The 27308-nt window shown below is 42.4% G+C and overlaps 1 protein-coding gene across 1 annotated transcript in view; it reads right to left on the reverse strand.

The window, feature by feature from the left end:
* Positions 1-421: 421 nt before the first annotated feature.
* Positions 422-27308, reverse strand: part of VAT1L (vesicle amine transport 1 like) — a 149285-nt gene continuing 122398 nt past the window's right edge. Inside the window, exons 8-9 of the mRNA XM_036440761.2 lie at positions 4767-4850; positions 422-3009 (exon numbers count right to left, since the gene is read on the reverse strand). Of these exons, the coding sequence (XP_036296654.1) occupies positions 2911-3009; positions 4767-4850 (183 nt within the window). The 3' untranslated portion in view covers positions 422-2910. The remainder of the gene's footprint in view (positions 3010-4766; positions 4851-27308) is intronic.

Raw genomic sequence — 27308 nt, forward strand, 5'->3', positions numbered from 1 at the left:
TCTCCCCCAGGGGAGTGCTGCTCAGCCAGAAGCTGGGCTCATGAGTGTCAAGCACAGCGGTGGTGGTAGGAGCCGCTCCCACCTTTGTGGCAGCGCTAAGGATGTCTGATTGCTGGCTTAGGCCTGCTCCCTGCCATTAGTTGGACATCCCCCAAGGGTTCCTGGACTGTAAGAGGGCGCAGGAATTTCATGCACCTGGCCTCTAGTTATATGTGAAGTCTCTAGTAGTTTTTTTTAAATTTAGTTTTATTTTCTTATTTGAGGAAATCTGAATGTCTTTTTAAAAAGGCTTGTCTCATCTCTACCCTATATTTTCTATGTTGTCTCTAGTTCCCCATCCTCTTTTAACCACCAGTTCCTTATATTTCAATGTGTGCTTTTCCATCAACTATTGATGTGGAGTAATTGATGCCAGGCAGGGTTATGCTATGCTGAATACTTTATTTATATTTTTGTGTAAACATAATTTGCTTTGTAGGCACAATATAACAAAAGCTCTAAAGCCACAAACACATTAGACAATGTTGCAGTTCTCTCCAATCAAGCTTAGATTACAGAGAAGCTTTCACAGTTCCTTTAAGGCAAACTGAGGCCTTCTTAAACCTCCTTCAGAAAACCATCACATGACAGGAAAGAAGGTGCTTGGGATGAGAGTGCATTACACAGATCGTTTTGATTCTCTTGTTTTCCTGTTCTTCATGGCACTTAATTAATCATATTGGACAAATTCTAGCTTTCTCATTCTGTATTCTGGGGGGACAGAAGGGTTTTCTTGAACCAACTGGCTTGTTTGTGATTATTCTATTAATCTTGCTAGTTGAGAAAACAGATTTGGGGAGGAATTACTTTTAGGCTTCTCCTCTGGTTGTAACAAGAATGTGGGGTCCCTCTCACCTGGCCAAGGAGAGCCCTGATAAGGCCAGTGGCTCTTTGCTCCCCCAGCTCTAGAAAATGCCATTTCTGTTCAGCTTACCAGGAATGTCACTTGGGTAGCTGGACAAAATGAGAGAAATGGTCTTCTTAAGACACCATTGTCAGCTTGGTTGTGGGGGAAAGAATGATCAATAATAATACATTTGGCAAAGGTATTGGGATAACACTTCAGCATCATCTTTCAGAACTGGGATGCTGGGGAGTCCTGGGGTGCAGGGAGAAGAGGATGTTGTGTCCTCTTTGAGACACTCTCATCTCTGCACATGAGATGGCAGCACCCTTTCTTGTCTTCATATTTCACACGGACATTCACAACGAGAGACCCTCCCTTCAAATAAATATTTGACATAAATAAGTCATCATCACAAGCTTAGGGTGAGAAAAAAAAAAAAAGAACATGATTAAGGAGGTGACATTTGTTACAAAAGGACTGAAAATGAAATAGGTAATGGTAATCGGTAATTATATTGAATAGGTAATTAAATAGGTAATTGCTGAAATGCATTTTTCATCACATTGAGGAAGAGTTGGTCTACCTTTAGGGCTCGTTGGTGGAGAGATGGGGAAATGTAGGACCCACGCTCCCCCTCCCCCCCAATATCTTTCAGAATGTAAAGTGAGCTGTGGTGCTAACCCTGTGGGCTTCTTGTGTTCCCAGCTTGGTTTAGGAGGGATGGAGTCACCTTTTTGGGAGGAGGGAATGAGAAGCACCCTGGTGGAGACATTGAGCCTCTTTCTCTTCCTGCAGGTGAACTGTTCACCTCAGCCATGCCAAGTTGGGTGGGGCAAAGGGCAGGGTTTCTTAGAAGTTTAGGAGCTGGAAAATTGAACAAAGGTGTGTAATCAAGGAGTTTGGTCCCCAATTTGGCCATTGCAGGGTCCCTGCAAAGAATCTGCACCATAATTTTATATTTTAGAGGAGAGGAGCCACATATTTGGCATCTGAAACTGAATTCTTATACTACTAGAATTTGTTACATGTTGGAACTTGCTTTGGCAAGTAAAAGGATACTCACTGATTTTTTTTTTTTTTTTTTTAAATAATGGTCTACCAAAGAGGTCTTCCTTGGGGGATCCATGGTAAATGTGGCTGTTCACTTCTAGGAAATAAATGTAGCAAAATTGGTAATACCAAAAGCAAGTGTGCAAACACAGGTGATTCTCAGTAATGATTTCCAATATAGACCCACATGTGGTAAGTTTTCTTTAAACTAAAATACAATCTATGTAGTGGAAGAGGAGGGGATTTTGCTCATGAGATGTGGTTTCAGAGAGAAATCTCTGTGGCTGGTCTTCAAATACATGCTGTTGACCCATCTTTTATCCTGAAAACTTCATCTCAGTTTCCCTGTGCTTATGGATAAGAACCAGGGAAGGGATTGAGCATCAGAAGGTGAGAGAACAAGAGTTCAACCTTCTGACAGTGAAGCAGTTGAAGGAAGTTGGGGGAAAGGGAAAATACTATTTGGAGAGATCATAAATTTATGGGCTCATGAAATCATCTGGCCTATTCTCATTCTGCCAGCCAAATTGGCAAGTGCTCTCAGCAGCGGCCTGGGTGGTTGGCAGTGAAAAGTGTCATTGGCCTGAAGAATTCTAGGATCTGGATAATGCTCTTTGATGATACCTTTCAATCCAAAGTTGTCTTTGCCCATGTCTAGTCTCCTAGGCATGGGGCCTGTGGACTTGTATTAATCAGACTGTTCTAAAACCATCGAGAAGGAGTCAAAGATGGTTGGTTTTGAAACAGGGAAGATAGGAGAGTGTAATACAGACCAGGAGGGACATAACACTGCATGGAATGGGGTTGGCACTTAATTTCAAAAAAACAACAGTGATCAAAGCTTTTTAGCTCAGCTGACTGCAGACAAACACGACACGCACTGGACTACAGCATTTGTTCACTGGGGCACAGAAGAGCTTTCTTCAGTGGCTCCTCTTCTTTCAAACCATCCTTCGTTCTGGCCGGGTCCTGGGTTACTGGATAAAGGGCATCCGCTCCTTGTTCTCACCGTCCCCCTCATGGTCCTCCTCCTCTTCTCCGGCCTCGCTGGTCTCCGTGCTGTCATTGGCCATCTGTAATTCAACAGTAGACTTGTGAGAGGGATCTGCAACCTAACCCCCACCTTTTCCAAGCATCTGATGAAGCCACGTGGAAGGACTTGTTTAAAGGCCAAGAGCTAGGAGACCCTGCACCGCTTGCTTCCCCAGGAAGGCAGTGTGATATTAGCTGCCTTGTGTTGGGCACCCCAAGAAGCCATCTCTGAGCTAAGGATTTGAGTGCATGTATTTGGAATCTGGGAGATGATTCCTTTGAGCCTACTCTTCCATCCAGTTGGGCTGTAGCCTCCATCCACTCTAGAGATGCTCCAGATACAGATCTGAGTTGACCTATTCTCCATCATCTCTGTTTCCTTAAGTCCCACGGTAAAAGTCATCCTGAGATCCAGGAACAAGGGCAATGATATATGAGCAAAGGCAGGGTTTCAGTTCTCACATTAAATGGTCTGCCTTTCAGATTCTGCTCTGATAAGACACCCCCCAAACCCCACCATACACACACCTTTGGCATCAAACAGGCCTTCCCGCCAGCCCTGGAGCCCAGCAGGACCTCACCGGTAAGGAGAGGGGTGGGAAGCCAGTGCCAGCGATTTGGCTTGAAAGAACCAAGCAGACCAGGATGCCTCTACCTGTCTGCATTATACTGATGGGGCTGGAACAGACTAGGTTACATGTTTAAAGAACATAGCACAGGTGACAGAAGACCCAGATACAAGCCATCTTATCCTTCTTAACCTGCTCCCTCATCTGCTTAAAACACTTGTTGGCACAGACCTGGAACTTAGTAAGCATTTAATAAGCTATATTCATATTGTCATCAGTGACTTACAGGTTGTAAAGTGCCCTCTCATTTAACAGTCCTTCATTGAGAAAAATGGCCATCATACCTAAACTACATTATGGTCATGAAAGCCCAGTAAACACTTTTAAAAAATACATGCCTTCCAGTAAAACATGCAAGACATTTTAGGTCTTACTCTTTCATAAATGACTGAAGTAGCTCCAAGATTAAACATGTGAGAAAACAGAAACCCTTCCTAAGTATTTTCTTTGTCAAACCTTTCCTAGAATTTAGTGTGTCTGAGACAGTTTTAGCATATCATTCTAATTGAGAATTTATCAATTTCCAATTTACAGACGGGGACTGTAAATTGCAGCAAAGTAATTGTGGCAAAGTAATTGCCCAGGTCACACACAGGAGCTCAGAGCTGAACTTTCAATCATGCCGTCTGGTGAAAGCTGCTGTGTTGATTGTCACACTAGTAACAAGCTCTAACTCCCACCTCAAGTGGCCATTGAAGAGTGTATGGGATGTGATTGACATGCTTCATTCCTGGTGAGATCCCTGGATATAAGGGTTTTATCTTGATCAGAGAAAACCAAAGCAATGCAATCATCAGAAGCCATCTCAGAGGCGGTTGGCATCAATCAGTCGAGTATGTGCGTGTGAATTTATTAGATTTTTTTTTTTTGCCAGGAATTCCTCCTGTTCGTGACAGCCAACAGATGGCATTTGTCATAGACACAGGTCATTGTTTCTATCCTTTCCTGACTGGCCTCGGATTGCTCTTGGAATGCTCTCACTGAAGAATTTTCCGTTCCTTCTCAGCATTTATCTCAGTTTGTGGCATCCCTTATTTGCATCATCCTTTGATTATCGCTGGTCACCTCCGCCAGTCCCGGACCTGCTGTATTTCCCCCTGCCCCATCTGTGCCTGTACCTGATCACACCTCTTGTGTTGAACTGAAGGTTCCCTCTGCTTTTGACTCACCAGTGGAGTCGGGGTCTTCTCTACATCCAGAATTAATTTGCCAATGTTCCCTCGGTCGTGGATCCGCTGCATGGCCTCCTTCACCTGAGCGGAAGAAAAACAGAAGCGCAGGTTAAGTGAGAAGACTCCCGAGGGCAGAGGGCCTGGAAAGCCAAGTCACCACGTTCCCACCAGGGGGCGCTGTGGTTCAAGTTTATCAGCAAAACCTGAAATTGGTTTGGATGTTGGGTGCAAATAAATTCTGGTTGTGTCACTCGTGCACTCTGATCTGTACAAGCAACTTGGTCTCCTGGGTCTAAAATATGAGGGTAATTGCTCTTAAAATAAGTAAATTAAAATTTCCTTTTAAAAAAGGACCATGTGTGAAGGGGGTGGAGAGATTACTGTGGAGTTCTAAGAGTTATGTTCTGCAGAGTGGCAGGGTACTTTAGCCGGAGTAAATTTTGATCAATAAAATTATTTTTGAGGGTCATTTGTTATCTGCTTACCTAAATATTTTTCAATTTGCCTACAGTTTGGTTAAATGACTCATTCCCTGGACTGAACTACGTTTTTTTAAAAAATCCCATGAGTCCTAGTTCAGGGTGAAAATTTTGTGTACAAGACATTTCCAGAGAACTAGTATTCTCTCCATAAAAGAAGACCTACTGTGTTAGGATTTTTCCCCAAATGATGGGGCCAACAGATATTTCCTGGGATCCTTTATAAAAGCAGGGTTTGACACTCTGATTTATGCATTTTATTCCCTTGCTGTGTGGAAAATGAACTGTAGGGGGTGCTGTGAGTATTATAAATCAGATAAGAAAAGGGCAAAAGAGAGCCCAGTGCTTGGCATGGGTACTTCCTTCACATCTCTTAGTGATTTCTAAATGGAAATTCAACATCTCCTGATTAAAAAAAAAAAAAAGTCTCAATAGATTTAGCCTAAATATTTTTCCTAAAGTCTCAAATTTTTAAATATTTTTGTTCATCCATTTAGCCTACAATAGTCACTAAATGTTGCTTGGAGGCAAGAGGCCATGTTTTTAAAAAAATTTAAAACTAAGTGAGGGTGTTTGCCATTGAGGAACTCAATCTGGGGCTGATGGAACAGTGTTTGCTTATATAAAACCCAAAGCCATTTTCTCATTTGGGTAAAACTTGACAGAGCCATTAAAATGTGTGCATTCTAATTGCTTTCCCTGGGATTTTATCCTAAAGAGATAATTCAAGTTATCGGGGAGGAAACTTACCACACAAAAGACACTCAATCACAGCATTGTTTTTAATGGCAAAACATTAAAGCAACTTATGTGTCACGGAAAAAGGAAATGGTTAAGTAAATCATGATTCTTACATTTTTCTACTGAATAGAAATGTCAAATAGCTGTTGAAGTGCTAATTACAAAGAATGTACAGCAGGATAAAATGCCTTTATAATATTGCTAAATGAGAAAATCAAGATGCGTATTTGTATTTGCATCCCCATAAAAACATGGACATCTGAAAATAACTAGATATATGCTAAAACATTATGTAAGGGAAATGTGTGCATTTTAGCTAGTGTCCAAACATTGTCATTTGGTAAAAGTAATCAAATCTATTCAATATAAATTAAATGCATCTCTAAATGTAATCTTTAGATAGAATCAGCATCTGTAATAGATGGATAGTGTCATATGATTGCTGAATTTCTTTTTTTCTTTATTGGTTAAAGTATTACATATGAGTCTTTATTCCCTCCATTGTCCCTCACTCTCTCATCCCCACTCATGCCCTCACTCCCTGATTGCCAAATTTCTTGATCATAATACATAATCAAATGGATTTCTTCTATTTCTGTGGTGAACGTTGCTTTGCAAAGTACCCTCATAGTTGGTCATAACAGCAGCTGCCATTTTCTGAGAATCTTTGAATATCGTGGCAGACAGCTTCTACCGGTCACTTCCTGACACACCCAGGTAAATATGGGCTAGACTTAGTGACTTGCTTCTAACCAGTAAGAATACAACAAAAGTGATGGGATGACACTTCCAAGATTAGGTTATAAAAGACTGTGACTTCTATCTTGCAGTCTCTCTATATCTCTGACTCTTCTTGCCTTCTTGCTCTGATGACACAGCTGCCCTGTTGTGAGCTGCTCTATCTCCATAGATCCACATGGCAAGGCCAACAGCCAGTGAGAGAGCTTAGAAGCAGGTCCTTCCCCAATTCAGCCTTGAAATGAGACCAGAACTCTGGCTTACAGCTTTGGAAGAGATCCTGAGCCAAAGGACCCAGCTAAGCCATGCCCAGATTCCTCACAAACAAAAACTGTAAGATTGTAAATGTTGTTTTAAGCTAATAAATGTTGGGGTGTGTGTGTGTGGTAATTTGTTATGCAGCAATTGATAACTAATACATTCTTATCTTGCATAAGAATTCTTACCTTTCAAGATATAGTATATCATACCCATTTTGTAGATAAGTACCTCAGTGCCAAAGGGACAAGCAATTTGTCCTAAGATTCTATAGCTATCAACAATAGAATTATGGAGGCAGCTGATCGATGTTTCTCTCTCATCGATGTTTCTAACTATCTCTCTCCCTTCCTCACTATAAAAAAATCAATAAAATATATTAAAAAAAAACAAGACAAAACAAAAACAATAGAATTATGGTTCAAACTCAGGTTTGTCAGATTTTAAAACTGATGCTTTTCCTGATTCTGCCCAGACCATATCACATGGTTTGATTCTCAAAGTCAGAGGAAAGTGGTAGGTAACATCTTCCATAATGATTTCCCAGAATTCAGTGGTTTATTACCCCAGCAAGTCATTAAACACCTGGAAACTCCTTAGAGATTAAGAACAATTTTTAGGCTGCTTCTCCAATAAGACAGAGCCCAGGGAAGCAGAAAAGGCTGTTTTCTTGCCAGATAATGCTTATTGTGATACTAGAGGGGGGGAGGGGAAAGCCCCCCTCCAGGGCTAGCTGTAATCTGCTTATTCTTTTATACATTTCTTTCTGAAATGAACTGAGTCCTTAAAGTTCCTATGTGGGGGATGGAGAGAGGGTTAGGAATTTTTCCAAGAGAAGTCTGACTCCCAGCTAAGCTGCTTGAGTTTACATCATCTTAGCTGCTCTGGGAGACGTGAAAGAGTCCTTTTGATGGCAACTTAGAAAAGAAAGAAACTACCATTTTTTTTTTTTTATCAATTCTTATCCGGCACAGTATGATGCATTTTACAGTTGCTGCTTCATTTTATCTGTACACCAAGCCTTTGAGGTGAGTATTGGCATTACAAATTCACAGGTGAGAAACCCAGAGGTTTCTCTCCTGTCTATCCTGTATCCCAGAGTCCCTGGCCCCCTTGGTGGCCTGTTGAGTGCTGCCTGGGTGGCCTAGTGGAGTCTGCTTAGAATCAGGGTGTGGTTCCCGACACCCAGTCTGAGACTCCACTGCCAGCTGCATGGCTGGCTAGATCTGGTCTTAGTAGCAGGATTTTCCAGTACTGGGATTCTGGGCATACTCAGGCCATCTCCACTGGAGGTGGTTTCTCAATCTAGACAGTAGAAAGGAATTTGAGCCAAGTCATTCAAACACCTTATCAAGCTAAAATCCTGAGTACGGAGGCCATCTGAGCTTTTCTGACACTTCTTGTCCTGTGGCAGCCACTTTAATACCATCCTAAGTGGATGGTGGCAGGAGGCAGTGTGAGCATCACTAAGTGTTAGGCTCTGCTCTGACTCAGTAATGTCACTCCATCAAGTCACATCATAACTTTGTCCCTCAACTTTTTCATATGTTAAGTGATAATTGCTATTCTATCCATTCACTTATTCAGTCAGTCAATCACTCAGTCAAAGGTGCCAAAGCCCTATCCCAGGATCTATTTATAGAGTAATGGGTGAAACAATATGCTTTCTCTATCCTAAGGGAATCCCAGTTTCATTTATTAAATACACTAATCATAATAAAATTTCACACTTTAAAAAAATGTGTTCCTGATTTGTTTATTTTGCCCTCACATGGGTCCCAACCTATCAGAGTTGATCCTGTACCATTGGTTCATGCAACAGCAAAATCCATTGACATTCAAGATGGCATGTAAGCATGACCCACAGGGAAGATATAATTGGCTCAGACCATGTTTGCAGAAGAACAGTAATTATTATCATTCTTATTTCTGTCTGCAGTGTTACTAGAAGAGATGGGATTTCTGTAAGCCTGGTAAAATGATGGTGAGCAAACACCTACAAGATCCCCTGCCCTCATAAAGTTTATGATCTTACAGGAGAAACAGCTTTAATCAACCAAAGAATGACTCAAATAAATGTAAGATTGCCACTTGGCAATTCTACAATGGTGTTATGAGAATGTGGATAGGGATTTGACCTGGTTGGGAAGATTAAAGAGGGCTTCTCTAAAAAAGTGATAATTCAGCTGAGATTTAGAGGATGCACAGGATGTACCTAAGATAAGAAGGGAGAGAGGACCATTGCAAGCACAGGGAGAAGAATGTGAAAGGAGAGACTGAAGAGAGGCTAGTGGGTATGTGGACAAGGAGCAAAAAGGAAAGTGGGGCAAGATGCTGGGAACATTGGTTGAGGTCTTTGGTACTATATTCCGAAGTTTCCAAGGTTGCAGCTGCCACACCAGATCATATAACTCTAGAATATCTTCCAGTCACCTTCTGACTGAATTGTCAGCTCCTTCACACTTGGGTAAAGAGGGTCTCATTTAATGTTTCATAATATTCAATTTCCTTTCGAATGACATGTAAAAGCCATTTGGATACAAATGACACCACTTAATAAAGCATTGGGCTTGTGCTATGAATAATAATAAGCCTAGCCACCTAAAATAGAAATAAAATAAAGATGGATTATTCCATGGATCACTGTGCTGATTAGATGATAAACTAAAAGATTTGAAAACAAGAAATGAGTAATACTGCAATTAAGAAGCACATCTACCAAAGTCATCTATGATATTAACAGTGGCCATCTTTGGGATGATTTAAAATCCAAAGCGGGTGTTGAAAAGTAACATGTTCATTGCACATAGACTTGGAATTTAACTTCTGTGTTCTGTCAAGTCAATGCAGGAGTTGAAAGGGAGTGAGCCCTAGAGATTGTTACATCAATGGAAGAGTGACTGGAGAAGTGAAACATCAGGGATTATGGGCTCTCCCACTGAAAAGACAGAAAAGATTTTAACACTCAAGTTCTTTCTAGACCAGTTGCATATGGGATCTTTGCAGTAATGTAGAGAGGACTCTCTCATGACTGTGGAGTTCCCATAAATATGTATGTATTAAATTTGCTTTTATTCTCTTGCTAAAAAAATAATGCATGGCATGGAGTAGGATCAGACAAGAGAGGTGTCAGGGGTGCAAAGTTTAAAGTGGTATTCACTCTCAAGTTCGGGCAAGTGCTGGGTCAGAACCTGAGAGTGAGCACCTCCTTAAATATTGTACCCTTGTCACCTTTATTGCCCCAATGTAGTCAGCCCGGTAAGGGTGGCTATTATTTTTTAAGGAAGGGAAACGTTAAGTTGCTATCATAAAAGAAAAATATGCTTGGCTACAGGACAGCCAATGGGGATGCTCCAAGAGGATTTTTAAAGAGGCCATTAGTATGAACACTGGCTTAGAAGAGGTAAAGAATGTTTTAAGAGTGAGGAAGGGGAAAATGCAAAAAAAAAAAAAAAAAAAGAAAAAGAAAAAAAAAAGCAGCTGACTGGAGTGGCTGATCCTTTTTCCCTGGGTACTTGGTTGACAGAGACCCTCTTGATCAAATATATATCATGGTCATGTTCTGCAGAAATCTGCATTCCACAATCAAGCCCAAACTGTATCTTTTTTTAGCCTACTATATTTTGAACTATAACAAAAGGTGAAAAAAATATAATGAATTGTGAATTGCTTCCACTGTTTGTTTTATTTTATTTAACAATGTTTCCCAGTGTTGGACTTGGATGGTTGAATAGAATTGAAGGGGAAACACAAAGGATGCTTATTCCAGATGTGAGTGATGCCTGTGAGGAACATAAAAAGGTGCATGAGATGATCTCTGTTTCCTGCAGAAAAAGGCATTTGAGTTGTGATGGGGCACAAAAGAGGAATTTATTGGGGCTGGGGGAAGGATGAAAACCAGGGAAAATGACTGAGAGGAAGTAACTTTTAGACTGAGACTTGAAGGTCAAGAGAAGTTTGTGACTCAGCTAAGTAGAAGGACAAATAAATCATCTAATTAAATATTGCTCTACTCATAAAATGAGTCAGTGAAGGCACAGAGCACTGAGGGTGACTATGGTGAGTTACACTTTGAAAATCTCATGAATCGCTTAAGCTCTTCAAGTGTGCCAGACATGGACTAAGAAATAAACCGAGCTCCCACTGCTCCTGAAATTCCACTCAACAGTGGCAGAGCTTACAAAATATAAGGTCAGCTGGAACTTTATTTGAATATTTTACCCAAATCCTCCATCCAGGGAGAGATACTCTGTATTTCTGTGTGGAGCACTCTAGTACCTTATCAATGATGTAGCTACCTTTCCTCCAGATACTTTGGGATTTATTTATTCACGGGTAACTATACCATTCCATGCTTCCTGAATATTTTCACCAAGGATCGCCAAATATGAGCGCTGGTGGAAGAGGTTTAGATCTATAAGGAGTCCAAAGACCCTTCAAAGTCTTGAAAGTTTTCTTATAGGTATTCATCCTTTCAAACGGAAGACAGCCAGACCTGCTGACATTTAGAAAAGTCTAGTTTAGAAGGCAGAGGCTGTCTCTCTTTAGGCTTGAGAAAGATATTTGGGGCATTTTTTTAGTGCCTTAAGGGAATTGAGATACTTTGACTATGCCATTTAGACATAGCTGTAACTTAGGTGCTAGGGTGGCAAGGATGCAAAATTGGAGTGGCCAACAGAGGCAGCCATGCCTGAGGCAAATTGTCTGGGACCCGCGGAATGGTCTAAAGTAAGGAGTGGAAATAATAGAGTGATTGCCTAAGAGGCATTTACCAGCAGCATGCCTATGAAAAGCTGTTCCTCCCCCACTTTTACTGAAGGGGGGTTTCTCATGGATCCTCCCCCATAGTGGGAAGGAAACAGGGAGGCTATAGGCTCTGCACCTTTGACCACAGGGCTATAAGATTCATTAGCTGCTCACAAATTATATTAGGAGAAAGTGAGACTCTCAAAAAGCTGAGTCTAAGGATCAGGTAAACTTAAAGGTTGAAGCAGGGGTGGTGGGGGATGTAGTTCATTTTCATCACAGCAGCTGACATATGACGAATGCTTAGCAGGGGCTGTCACAGAGCAAAACACCTTACATGCTTGATTGCATTGTGTTGCATCAACCCTGTGAGGTACGTGGGAGGTTGTCAGGCTGTCAATCAGAAATACATAAAAATATTCTCCCTTTTCTTCTTGAATCCCTGTTGCTCGTGGAGAATTGCGGAGGTTCAGCGAAATTAAATGGTGTGTCCAAGGTCAAAGAGTGAAATATGGAGAAATCAAGCTTCAAACCGAATCCTGTATAACTCCAGAACTCGATGCACTGTTGTTAGGTATGCAAGGCTAGGATGGACCAGGGAGGGTGAGGGTTAGGAGAGAGGAAGGAGGCTGTAGGGTTCTGAGTAAATGCCCTGTACAGCTAGTAGGTCATTATTCCCTCTGTATTTCATTTGCATTTTGCTTCCTCTTTGGCTATGACACTTATTTCATTCTCTTTTAAAGAACTTCTCAACCTAGGGACTATTGACATTTTGGGTCTGATAATTCTTGGTTGGGGGCGAGGGTGCTGTCCTGTATATTACAGAGTGTTTGGCAGCATCTCTGGCTTCTACTCACTAGATGCAATAGCACTTTCCAGGTGATAAGCAAAAATGTTTCCAGACATTGACAATGGTCCCCCGGAAGGCAAAATCGACTCCAGATGAGACCTACAGTGTGATGTGAGCAAATCCCCCATCTTCATCTGTGGGCTCTTCCAGGGCAGGCACTTGCCTCACCTCAGTACCCTCAGGGGACCTTGGACTTGCCACAGGAGATTGAGCTCTGCTCCATCCTCAGGACTGGGAAGAGTATGTGGTACACAGCATATACTCAATAACAGGAACACGCAGTATAGTCTCTGACCTCAATTTGCTCATTGGTTAGATTCGGTTTTCTCAAAGTGTGGACTGGAGACTGCATGCATCAAAACCATCATGGGGGCTTTAAAAGTGATGCATTGGCCTCATCCTACACCTATTTGTAGCTACTGTGATTCAGAGGCTTTGAATTTCATATACTTGAACTTATTTGGTGCTTCATTTAATAAATATAATTGATCGTGCACTATGAGTCAGGCACTGGGGTGGCTGACTCATGGCGGGGACAGGAAGGACAGGCCCCTGTTTGGCTAAGAGCCCCCAAGAAGCTGGGCTGATATTTGGATAGGACCCATTTTAACACTTAATATTAATGGCTTAATATCATTTTGTGTTGGGAAGTGGCAGGGAGCCACAGCTTCAGCCCTGCCCGTTCTACAGCACCTGAGGAGGAATCATTTCTCAGCTTTGGTTCTGCATGTTTGTGTAGAAATTAAACTTGAATTCTGCTCTGTGCATTAAGAAACCTGCAGGATATTGCTTGACTATTAGTTAAACCCACTCAGTGTCTCTCTGTGGCCCCTCAAAGGACTTAGCATTTGAGTTTCATCTGATTATGGTTTAAGGAGATGATCTCTGTGGTGGGGCCAGAGGAAGTGTGTATGTAAGTTAGACTCAGCAGGTTACTTGGGCAACCCACAAGCCATGATGTAATGAGCCAGATCTTACTGCAACATGAGCATAAAAATTAGCAGAGTTGCATATTGGAAATGCAGTGGGAAGGCCTGTTTCATTTTGAGGAACGAAACAGTAGGATCTAGTGTGAGCCACTGGCTAGTAGAGATGTGCACCCTTGCATTACAAAACGCAAATTAGCCTGACATAGCTCAGTGGTTGAGTGTCGACCTGTGAACCAAGAGGTCACAGTTTGATTCCTGGTCAGGGCACATGCCTGGGTCTTGATCCCCAGTGTGAGGTATGCAGGAACAACCAACCAATGATTCTCTCTCATCATTGATAAGTCTATCTTTCTAACTCCCCTCATCTCAGAAATCAATAAAAACATATCTTAAAAAATATACACCAAAAAAACAAAACACAAATTAGTGCTCTGTCAAATGAAAACAAAAAGTCCAGACATAAAACTGTATTTGACTGTAACTACAACCAAGTGAATAACTGTTTGCATAAGGATAAGAACCTGGAAATGATACCTTGAAAAATCACACCCAGCTAAACTAATGATTCTTTTCATAAGAAAATATGACTAATTAGCTGAAACAGGTTTGGCTCAGTGGATAGAGCATCGGCCTGCGGTCTGAAAGGTCCCAGGTTTGATGTACATTGGTTGCGGGCACATCCCAGGTCGGGGGTGTGCAGGAGGCAGCTGGTCGATGTTTTTAATTTTCTATCTCTCTCCCTTCCTCTCTGTAAAAAATCAATAAGATATATATATAAAATATATAACTAATTCATTGGTATGTTTGATAGTGTATTTGTTTCCTAGAGCTTGTGAAACAAGGTACATTAAAATGGGTGGCTTAGAACAACAAATTTCTTGCACAGTTGTGGAAGCTAGAAGTTAGAAATCAGGATGTCAGTGGGACTGATTCCTGCTGTAAGTTCTGAGGGGGATCTCTTCTATGTCTCTCTCCTGGCTTCTGGTGGTGCTGGCAATTCCTGTGTGTGTGTGTGTGTGTGTGTGTGTGTGTGTGGTCTCATCTTCTGAGTTGACTCCACTCTTGGTCACTGCCCAGCTCAAGACTCCATCATCTCCCTCCAGGATGATTTCCCCAGCTTCCTATTTGTTCTCTAAAGCTTATATTTTCCACACTCCAATCTTCTCTCCTTCTGCATCCAGAGCCATTATTGCTGATACAATCATATTTTATGTCACAAATGCTTGTGATTGTGCTATAAATTTAGAAATGATAATGATGACATAGTGCTTCTGATGACGAACAATGACCACTTAGCACACAAGCTGGGCATGGATTTTTAGCAGGTTACTCCTCATTAGAATCTCATGGTGCATGTGCTATAATCATTCTCATTTTATACATACAAAAAATGAGGACTAGGGAGGTTAATTAGCCTGCCTAAAGTCACAGACAAAGTAGGCAGACTGGCTAGAATTTGAACCAAACTGTTTATGAAATACTAGTGGCCTGGTGCATGAAATTTGTGCACATTAAAAGTGGATTAATTAGAGGAAATATCTTAATATTGCTATTTGCTCTTTCTCTATAATATAAGTGTCAGAAATTAAAGAAAATTAGTAAAATGTATATGAATCCTTCTGTCAGAGTCTGGTGCACACCACAGGATCCAGAGTCAAGTCCCCGCCACCCACCCACTTGAACCTCAAAATTGCATGAGACTAGACCCCCTCCCCCCACTGGGCTAGATCCAGACCCATCTGGTCCCACCCTTGTCAAGCCCTGCCAGGTTGTGGGTACAGCCTCAGGACCCCAGGGTGGGGGTTGCAGCCTCAGGCCCCTCCATCAAGCCCTGCTAGGTGGGGGGCATGCCTTGACGTTCCCTGTCAAGCCTCGCCAGGCAGGGGGTGCAGCCTCAGGTCTCCCAACAAGCCCCATTGGGAAGGGGGCATGACCTGAGGTTCCTGGCCTGGGGTGAGGGGAGTAGCGTGAGGTCCTGGGGGGAGGGGCCATACCTTGAGGTCCCCCATCAAGCCCCACCATGAGGGAGTGTGGCCTGAGGTCCTCCAGCCTGGGTGCCAGGGCTGGGAGAGCAGCCTGAAGTCTCCTGGCCCAGCACCAGGGTGGGGGGCACACCTTGAGGTCCCCCGTTAAGCCTCACTGGGCAGGGATGGGGCCTCAGGTCCCCTAGCCTGATGCTGAGGCAGTGGGCATAGCCTCAGGTCCCTGCTGATTGCTTTTTAAGGCTCGTTACAGGAATTCAGCTTTCCACTGTGGGTGCAGCCATCTTGTGTTATGAAACATCCCCTCCCCTCCCCCCCGCCAACCCTCCCCTGTGGGTGCTTGCCATCTTTGTGGTGTAATGATGGTCAATTTGCATATTCCTGCTTTATTATATAGGATTGACAGATGGAATAATAGTATGTCTCTGATTTGCCTTAAAACACTCCAGAAAAAATAATGGGAGAAGAGAGGCAATAAAGGAAATAAATTTGACCAAATGTCAATCACTGGGGAATCTGAGTTGATGGGTATGTGTCTGTGAGAGTAGGGGTGGGAGGTAGAGAAGGGTGGTATGCTATTATTGCTACTTTAGAATATGTTTGGAATTTTCCAAAAAGTTTATGAATGTGAACTTTGAGCTTTGTTCTCCAAACAACAACCATAACAACAATTTCAGCACCCAATACTCAACTGTTACACCCTTTTTAGGACTCCAGCATATGTTTGACGATGGTGTTATACAAGAGGATTTGGGTTCTTTAGAAGCTTAGTGCTACAGAAGTTCAAGGTATTATTCTCTTCTGCCCAGATACAAAAATGTATCCTTTTACCAAATAACCCAGCTCTGTGAGGGTAATAGCTTCCAGTATTGAGCTCCTACCATGCGCCAGGTCCCGTTCATGGGGATGAACCCACATGGCCCCTGCCCTGAATAAGCCCATAGGCTGCCACGGAGGGGAGGCCACTAAACAGTAATTGCAATAGAGTGTGGGAAGAGCTATAGTCTATATATGAAAGAAGAGGCGTGTGAACCCTGGGGAGGAAATGACTCATTTAGAGAAAAAATGGCATTTCATTTTGTTTTTAAGAGTGGAAAGCATTTTCCAGGGAGGGAACATATGCATATACCTCAGGCAAGAACAGAGTGCTGAACCAGAAGGGATGGCCCATCCAGGGAGCGAGAGTTAGGGAGGGGGCACCATGTGCCTGCGGGATACCCTGTGCCCAGCTTTGTGAGCTGGGCTCTCTTCGGGGGGAAATAGGGAGCTAGAAGAGGTCTTCCCTTGGACGTAATCAGAGGTGTGTCTTGGGAAGATGACCTAGCCAGTGATGTTGGCAGGTGGGGCACTGATGGAGGAAAGACTGGGAGACCAGTGAGAACTGGGAATTGGGAATGTGGAGTGGAACTGATAAGATTTTAAGGTGGAATATAAAGATAGACACTGTCAACTCCCATGCCACCTTTTAAGGTCATTTCAGACTGTTTGGTAGCCATATAATTCCCTAAAGGGTGGGAAGATTTTCTAAAACGACCGATGTTTTGAAAGGCTCTCCATCAAGCAGAGATGAGGTGGACATATTTGATTTGTCCTCACCCATAGTCATTAGCATTGGAAACAATTGACTTGGAACCTTCCTGGTGCCAGTGTCTGTGTGACTCCAAAGTTTAATTTTTAATTATCTCTGCCCATTGGCAGAGGCACAGAGGGGAACCGGAGGGAGGGGAGATAGAGGTTGCTAACCTTTTCCTTTCCTTCATTTCTGTTAGCTGAGTTTTTCCCTCTAAGCACCAACGCTAATAGCTGTTGTCTTGAGGTTGTGCTGCCATAGCAACAAGACAAAACCCAGGCTTTTACATAGGGGGGAAAAAGTAAGTAGATGAGATGCTATCTTTCAGCTACTCACAGGCTCACTGCCTCAGCCGGCTGGGCCACATGAGGAGAGAGCAAGCCTGGACCACTCTTCTTCCGAACTGGGCTCATTGGGAGGTCAAACTGGACTGATTCCTGAGGGGCAGCTTGGAGAATAGTTAGACCCCCTAGAGTCGTGAGGAAGGGTGGGTCTGGGAAGATCCCCACAGCAGACTAAGAGTTTGGGAGAAGTGAGATGGGTGGCAGTTCACTTACACTAAGAAATTGAAGTCACCAGAACAGATAGTGTAGGACAGTGGTCAGCAAACTCATTAGTCAACAGAGTGGCAAACCGCGGCTCGCGAGCCACAGTTTGCCAACTACTGGTGTAGAACATACTCCTAGAGGCTTTCAAAAGTCTTTAAAATGCCTTGCAAGATCTTTGAAATTCTCTGACCTAGTAATTCTGCTTCTGGGAATACATACTAAGGGAATAATCTTACATCTGGAATAGTAAGAACACAAGCTTTATATCCAAAATGTTTGTTATAATTACAACAATAAAAATGAAATATCATCTCACTGTCCAGGAACGGGAACAGCTGATACACCCAATGTTGGAATATTATGGGGCCATGATCATTTAAAATGCTTATAAAACATCTATATGAGGGGGGGGAAACAGCCTACAATTTTTTTTATGCAATGCGATTATAATTTTTTAAATTGTCAAATGCTCAAACAAAAGAAAAGCAAATGCACACAGATAAAATATTGGAAGAAAAAAAAATCAACAAAATATACACGAAGGTTATTGTTGGATAATGAGAATATCGATTTTTTTCTTTCAAGGAGAATATTTTTAAGTATGTTATTTTTACTATATTCCTAATTAAAAAAATAGATTCTGCAATCAGAAGTCAGTTATTTTTCCAAGTGTGTCGACGGTCTCCAGAGGCAGATACCACAAGCCACTTAATGCACTTTTTTTTGGGTGGGGCTCTTCTATGTGTCAGAGCAATTCTAGGCATTGTGGGAGTTACAAAACCGAATGATGTGGCGTCTGTGTCCCCATGGACTGGACAGACGAAGCCTGTCAGCTTTTGGATGCTTGTGCCATTGTGCACTCTGAATAGACTTTGGCTCAACCTAGATACTCTGCAGGAACACACACCGGGCGGACCTGTGTGCCCCATGGAGTCTGTAATTAGCTTCATCCTTTTTTATTACTTGGGACTCCAGGCCGGTGTTAAAGAAATTACCTCACAGATGAAGAAAGCTTGGGAGAGTGTGGTTTATCTCTGCACATGTGATTAGAAACCTGACCTATGCATCTGCCCGGCTTGTTTTCCTTCCCCCTGTTCATCAGTCTGCAGAGTCTTGGCACAAGAAGAGGCAGGGGCGCTGAAATCGGTTTGGCTCAGTGGATAGAGCGTCGATCTGCGGACTAAATGGTCCCGGGTTCAATTCCGGTCAAGGGCATATACCTTGGTTGCAGGCACATCCCCAGTAGGAGGTGTGCAGGAGGCAGCTGATCGATGTTTCTAACTCTCTATCCCTCTCTCTTCCTCTCTGTAAAAAATCAATAAAATATATTTTTTTAAAAGAAGAAGAAGAAGAGGAGGAGGAGGAGGAGGAGGAGGCGGCGGCAGGGGTACATGTCAGTGAGCCGCCCGTAGCTATTTAAGAAATAAAGCAGGCCCAGAATAATGTGGACAAAAATAACGATTTGCGTTCTGATTGCTATAGGTAATATAATGGTAGCAGTAATGATGAAAACGGTATTGTTTATTGAGTATTTACAACATGCCAATAGTAATCAGCTAACTGGTTTACAGGCAACATCTTATGTAATCTTCACAACTTTGCACATGGCAGGCACAGTATTTTCTACTTTACAGATGAGGAAATCAAGGATCCAAGAACTTAATATGCTCAAGCTAAAAAAAAAAAAAAAAAAAAAAAAAAAAAAAAAAAAAAAAAAAAAGGAAGAACTAGGATTTGAAGATGGGAGCCAGGTATTTAAAATTGTTCTATCACAACCATTTAGTTATTTAGTGCTGCTCGTGAACTTGAGAAGTGTGGGACACCCTTGCACTTCTTAAAAATATATTTTGAAAATTACTTCAGAGAGGAAGGGAGAGGGAGAGCCAGAAACATCAACGATGACAGATAATCACCGATTGGTTGTCCCTCACAAGATCCCACTGGAATTGAGCCTACAAACCCAGGCATGTGCACTAACCAGGAATCAAACCATGACCTACTGGCTCACAGGCAGATGCCAATGCTCAACCACTGAGCCATGCTGGCCTGGCACCATTGCACTTTTTAAGGATGAGAAAACTGAAGTTAAGAGAAGTTGAGTAGCTTTCTCGATGTTACACTGCTAGAAGGTGGCATAGATGGGATTCAAACTCAGCAAGTGTCCATGTGACTCTAGAGCTTGCTTCCATTCTCCTCCTACAGCACAATGGCCCTGTCACCTAAGTGTGGCAAAGAATGGCAGTTAAATATTTTTTTGGTCTTTTTTTATTGTTTAAAGTATTACATATAGTAGTACATATATCTCCTCTCCCCATCCTCCCCACATTGACCTTCCTCCAGCCTAAATATTTCACTTCTTATACTTAACACTGGGTCCAGTACAGAGCTGGTGCTTAAAAAGATTTGTGGAAAGGATGAGTGGCATTTGGATGCTGAGAATCTCTAAGCAAGGCAGTGAGAGAGACAGAATTCACGGTGCATCCATCAATTCTAAACAGAATAATCTACCAACCAAACAAAAAGGTGTGCAGTACATTAGGTACCAGGATGTCCATCCACTGTGAATGGCTGAAGAGGGAAAAACATTTCATACTCTGAGTGATTGGATTTGCTCTTCTGGAAACTGGGGCTGCTCCACAGGCTGCCTTGCTGGGAGGTGTCTTTGAAGGGTGTGTGTAGGCAGGCACCAGGGAAAGTGCCGTGGGAGCGCGCCTGTGGGGGATGGAGGAAGCTCTGCTGCATCCCAGGAAGGTGCTCCCTAACTGCGTCTGGGGAGTGTGAGACCTATTACACTCCAGGGGCAATGCCATTCCTTCTCAGGATGGGCATTCAAGGGATTTCTAATATTCCAGCAGAATAAATGCATCTTCCAGAATGACCCACCTCACTAAATCCTTAGAGTGGGGTTCTTCAACTCTGGCACTAGTGGCATTTTGGAATGAGTAATTCTTTGTTGTGGGAGGCTGTACTATGTATTGTGGAATGTTTAGCACCATCCCTGGCCTCTGTCCAACTAAATGCTAGTAGTATTCCCCTTAGTTATGAGAACCAGAAATGCCCCCACACATTGCTAACTATGCCGTGGAGGACAGAGTCATTCTAAGGTGAGAGCCACTGCCTTGGAAATGAGAGGCTGGAGGGGAGCTAGGTCTGTGATGATGTAGTAGGTGAGCAAATACAGGTGGAATCAGAACTCTGAAGGTATATCATCTTTAAACAATTCTCCTTTTCTCTGGTTCTGCAGTTGTGGAAGGAAAATAGGGGTGGTAATCCAGTGGTGTGCTGGAGACAGCTCCTACTGCTTTGTAAAAGTTGACTGCATGCATTTCTTCCCAATTTTGAGTTTAGTGGTGTCATGTTGGTTGCTTGAAATTAGCCATGGTAGGAACATGTACACCATGGAAATTGGAAGCTGCTACAAATCAGCATATGATAGCATACCACTGCTTGAATCTAAATCTGTTTGATTTAGACAAATGGGAGCTGGAGGTCTCAAAGATAGGGAATCTACTGCTAATGCAACCAGCCTGCCTCCGGGCTTTTTCTGCCCCTAGAGGGCCCTGCAAACACACCTCACAAGAGGCTGCATCTCATCTTTTGAAGATTCCCAGCTCCCAGTGACTTATGCCTCAACCAGTTACCTGCAGTATATAAATACAAGGAGTATATAAAAGTAAACCATGTGCTACTTCCATATGTAGAGAGAAGTCAATATTATTTGTTAAATATAGCAAGTAAAATAAAAAGAAACAATGTTTTATTACATTCTAGACTGATATCATTGCCTGCCTGAAGACTGGAACCTGAGGCCTGCTCCCTCTGATAAAAGGGAGAGGAGCAAGAGGTGTTAAAGTACATTTGCGCCCTGAGATTACACTTTAAAAATATATATATATTTTTTATTTATTTTTCACAGAGAGGAAGGGAGAGAGATAGAGAGCTAGAAATGTCGATGAGAGAGAAACATCGACCAGCTGCCTCTTGCACACCCCCTACCGGGGATGTGCCCGCAACCAACGTACATGCCCTTGACTGGAATCGAACCTGGGACCTTTCAGTTCGCAGACCGATGCTCTACCGCTGAGCCAAACCGGTTTTGGCAAGATTACACTTTTGACATAACCAGGAGGTTGAGACAGAAATACCTTTCCACTGGGTGGTTCAATGTGAGACTACTTCATGTTCATGCCCTATCCCAAGTAATCTCACATTTAGTGTTTAGAAACACTAAAACATTTGAAGGCAGAAAGAAAACCATCATTATTTTTAAATCAGCATGGATGTATCGTTGAATGTCGAATTCATATTAACTTTAAAGCTAGAGTAAATAGTATGTTGGACTTGGCTTGTATGAGCTCATGAGAATTGATGGTTAAAATTTCAGGAATTTAGCAAGTTACTTGACAGCACGTTTGTAGAATGAAATTGGCCATGGTGGGAATCTTTACACCATGTAAACTGGCAAATACTACATATCTGAGCTTCCCATACTCCAAGATATGATTGTTAAAACATTCACTAGTATGCCATTGGCTAAAGCTTTCCATGCCAAATTATACTTGTTTAAATCTCTTTAGGCTATAGCCTTAGACTTCTGGGGATATCTATTCCCTTTCTCCTGCCTTGGAAAAACTCAAGATTCACCGAGTAACGTCCTCAAGTCTGGTGAGCTCATTTTCATTATTGCATCTTAAAAAAAGAGTAATAGAAACCACTGTGGAGAAATGAACTGTAATTGATTATTGTACATAAAGTATGCTGACAATTCTTCTTTCCAACCAATACTCTTAAATGAGTCATTTTAGTGCTTGCTCTGATAAATGTTTTAAAATATATTATACCCTGGAAACTCATCAGTTTCAGAGGGTGTAATGACTATTAGGGAAAAAAAAAAAAAAAGAAAACAAAAAATAAATAAGATGTAAGGCAATAAATTGAGGGCAGGAATTTTTCACCCTTTGTATTCCTTCATGTCACTACTATCTGTTTTATTTGAAGCCCTTCTGTGTACTGTTTGGTTCAGAAACTCAAACCCTTTGATCTTACTTATCCAGGAAGCATGAGAAGGACCACCCCCAGATTACCCCAGGTAGGGGGAAGGGTGGGGCTTTGGAATGAAGTTGCTGTGTGGCTGTATCTGGCACATAGTGTTACCACTGGTGTGATGGTAAGTGTGTAATAATGTTTTGTGTGTGTGTAATCTCTGGTTTTGGGGTGGGGGAGCCCTGATTTGGAGCACTTGGTGCACCTACTCTCACCACAGCTGATTTTACTAGTAAGCTACGAAGTAATGTCACTGATGCTTTAACAGGGGTCCCCGCAGTGGCTGCAGCAGACCACTGAGCGTTGCTCGCATAAGCTCCCAGTCCTTCCAGCATTTCAGAGAACTGGGAAGTGCTCAGTCCTACAGAGCAGGTACTCTTCTAGAGTTGGCTTTGAAAGTTGGTAACTAATTCCAATCAGCCAGGGAAGGGTTACTCCCATCCTCTGTGAGTGGAACCCACAGGAACTATGAGGGGACAGGACAGCTTTGTCAGGGAGGAAGCCCAGATCTGACCAGGCCTGATGGTGCAGAGTGGGAAACGATCCAGGGTCACGCCTGGGCCAACTCACCCCTTCTCTCCCATCCCCAAGCTCGTGTTCCTACTTTACCTGTCTCACTTTCTTAGCATCTATCATCTTCTAACATAAAGTGAAAAACAATTCACTTCATTATATTTACTGCTTTTTCCCCCACCCCACACAATAGAATGCGAGCTCTAGAGATTTAAAAAAAAAATCAGTTTTGTTTACAAATGTAGCTAAAGTGTTTAAAACAGAGCCTGGCAAAGACTTGGAATTCAATAAATATCTGTTGAATCATGGTTTAGTAGGCAAGGGAGAAAGACACACATCAGCAGTTTAGAACTGAGGTGACCAAGTTGAGATGGGAATTGGGGTAGCCAGTGGAGCATAAATAAATTAGGGAAAAACAACAACAACAACAAAAATGTAAGACCTGGACCCTTTTCCAATAACTTCTGTTCAGAGAGAGGGTCCGAGGGAGGCTCAGGAATCGGCCTCAGGTGGCCTACTCTTAAAGAAACTGGGTCTCTGTGGTCAGAGGGAGTAGGCAGCGTGGCTGTTGCTCATATGAGATAGGGTTCTGCCCTGCCTGTTCTTAGAGTCACCCTTCCCAGGTGATGGTAAGAGGCTGAGTGGCCTTGCCAGGCACTGCCCAGTTGTGGAGACAAGAGCCAAGCTGTCTTCCTTCTGGATGGATGTAGACCCACTTTCATTATCAGTGGCTTTTCCAGTGCCTGATGCCAGCATCAAACAGACTTGCTGGTGACCTGTTCAGAGCAATGCTTTTTATTCTTGGAATTGCACATTTTCCCAGTCCCAAACCTTCAGTGACTTAGCATCTTCATTCACAAGACTATCTCAGGTTCTATCTCAGGTCTATCAATACATTTCTTTAGGCGATTGTCAACTCTCTTTAAACTTCTGGCTTAACAGCCTCCTATGGATGCTCACCTAGTAGGGGCATCGCTACTGGGTTGAAGGCTTAACTCGTTTCCTCCATTTGTGTAACTGTAGAGCTCCAACTCACCCCTTCAAACAGGTGTTTCTCCTGGTCTCAGAACCTTATCATGTCTCCCACTTTCTTCCTACCTGCTTCCACCTCACCCAGGCATATGCCACTGACTCTTGGAAGAGAAAAATCAGGAAGAGAGGGTGTCAAGAAGAGAGAGAAGCAGGATGCTCTGAAGAATGAAATTAATATTTACTAGGCTTCAACTAAGTTCTAGACTGTACCGGGCACTTTAGATACATTATCAAATTATTATAGAATCCTCCTCAGCTCTGAAAGCTGGTGTTATTAATCCTTCGATGGATGGAAAACTGAAGCTCAGAGTGGTTAGGTGTTTTGTCCATGGTACACAAGTAATTTATGCACAAGATGGGCTTTAAATTCCGGTCAGCTTAACTTTACAGCCAGCACTGATTTTACTGAGCAATTCTGTCTCCAGCAATGGCTGTAGACAGTCCAGTGAGTCTGAACCTCTTTCCCGTGTTTCTCACTTCCTTTTCTGATCTCTCTCTGAGATTTAGAGTAAGGGTAAGATTTCCTCATAAATTTCATTGAATGAACAGTTTAGGGAATATGGGGTACTAAATAAATCCTGGTGCCTGAGAGGCTGCTCACCTCTCCTTTCCCAAAGAGTTGTAATTCTGTAGAATATCAATTCTGTTACTTGTACTGCCAATTTATTTCATTATCTATAATAAGCAGTGATGCCATATCTTAATTGCACTTAATCAAAATCTCAATTATCACTTTAAAATTATATCAGATCTGATGAAGAGACAACTCCTACAACGGAAAAGAAAATTCATTCTTCAAATGAATCTTTTATTATTTTTTCAGGGTTGCCATACACACTGTGAATCATGTTGCTGATTTCAGTTGAATGTTAGAACCAAGTAGAATAAACTTCATTGGGGGGCAGAATTAAGAGAAAAGACCTGCCTGAAGAAACATTATGTGGGACCATAAAGGACTGTAAGAAATGTGTGAGCATCACAAGGCATTTTCCTCTCCACTCAAAAACACAAACTAAAAGCCCTGGATGGTGTAACTCAGTTGGCTGGGCATTGTCTGGTGCACTGAAAGGTTGCAAATTTGACTCCTGGTCACAGCCAATTGATGTTTTGCTCTCATATTGATGTTTCTCTGTCTCTCTGTCTCTCTCTCTCTGTCTCTCTCTCTCTCTCTCTGTCTCTCTCTCTCTCTGTCTCTCTCTCTCTCTCTCTCTCCCCTAAATAAATAAATAAATAAATAAATAAATAAAAAATTGAAATAAAGAGGGAAAAATGCAAACTATATCAGAGTTCCTTTTAGCAATAAAATGAGAGACTGGTTCATTTAATTTGTCCCCGAGACCTGTCCCTGCCTCTTACCCATCCTTGTTCCTCCATCATCTGATCTGCATCATAAACTGGCATCTCCTGCTGCTTGGCTTGAAAACTCTGAGTTACTATACAATTAAGTATGCTTCCATTTGAGGGTTGAACCCATCCTCTCTCCCTCTGTCATCTCTGCTGTAATTCCTAGTTTTCCGTGGTGGTCATTGTTTAGTGTTTTACAGTTTTCAAAGCACTGTTCCACACACCACTGTATTAGTTTTCTCTTGTAGCTGTAACCAGTTATCAGAGACTTAGCAGCTTAGAACATCACAGTTTTATTATCTTATAGTTCTGAGGTCAGAAGTTCATTGTGCTCACCAGGCTACAATCAGGATGTCAGCAGCACTGTGTTCCTTCTGGCTGCTCTGCAAGAGGATCTTTTCTTTGGATTCCTCTGCATCCTTTGGCTCTGGGGCCCTTCCTTCATCTCCAAAGCCAGCAGCATCTTCAAATCTCTCTCTGACTAACCCTCTTGCTCCCTCTTCTAATGGCCTGTATGATGACATTGGGCCCGTGTGGATCATCCAGGAAAATCACCCCATCTCAAGATCTTTAACTTAGTCACATCTGTGAAGTCCTCCTTGTCAGGTAAAATTACATATTCAAAGGATCCAGGGATTAGAACATAGACACATTTGAAGGGCAATTATTCTAAGACAAACACTATTCATCTGTTTTTATCTGGTCAAAAATCTGGGAATTTTTCTTGATTCCCTTCTTCCCGTCAATCTCACATCCAATTCACTAATAAGTCTGGTTGATTCAACATTCAAAATGTATCCAATCTACCACCATCTTTTGTCTGAATGACTCCAGTATCCTCCTAATTGCTCTCCCTACACTCCTCTTATTCCCTCCTTCTCAGAACAGTCTATTCTGCACAAAGGAACCAGAGGACTTTTAAGAACAAGAAAATCAGACCATATCAATGCATTGCTCACAGCATTCCAGTGGCTTCCTTCCCGTCATAGTTAGAAAATCACCAGGTTTTATACTATGCCCCACTCACTGTGTATCATCTGCCTGCTTCTCTGACCTCACCTACTGTTCCTTTCCTGTCTCAGTCTGTTCAGACTGCTGTAACAAAACACCACAGACTGAGTGGCTTATAAACAACAGAAATTTATTTCTCACAGTTATGGAGGCTGTAAAGTCCAAGATCATGATGCAGGCAGATTAGGTGTCTGGTGGGAGCACACTTCCTGGGTCATAGATGCTTTGTAAGGTGTCTTCACATCATGGAAGGGCCAAGGAAACTTTTTAGGGCCTCTTTTATAAAGATACTGATATCACACGTGAGGGCAGAGCCATCACAACGTAATCACCTACCAAAGATACCACTTCCTAATACCATTAGCTTGAGGGTTAGGTTTCAACATATGGATTTGGGGAAATACAAACATTCAGACCGTAGCACTCCCTTACTCTAGCCATATTTGCCTTGTTGCTATTCTTTTAAATATACCCAGCCCATTCCTACCTCAGGGACTTTGCACTTGGAATTCCCTCTTCCTCCTGCTCTGCTAAAGACTTCCTTCAGGTTACGGTCCACAAATCACTTCTTCAGGCTTTGCCTGACTTCCTTCTCCAAAACAGTGCCCTCTTCATCACCCCCACCTCCATCCCCTTTTCTTGTTTTATTTTTCTTCCTGGAATATGTCATTCACCGAACTTGTTTGCTTATTTTCTTATTTATTATTTTAACCTAATATAAACTTAAAATGTATGAGGACAGTGTCTCCTGAGTC

The sequence above is a fragment of the Pipistrellus kuhlii genome, unplaced genomic scaffold (assembly GCF_014108245.1).
Source record: "Pipistrellus kuhlii isolate mPipKuh1 unplaced genomic scaffold, mPipKuh1.p scaffold_m20_p_17, whole genome shotgun sequence".
NCBI lineage: Eukaryota > Metazoa > Chordata > Mammalia > Chiroptera > Vespertilionidae > Pipistrellus > Pipistrellus kuhlii.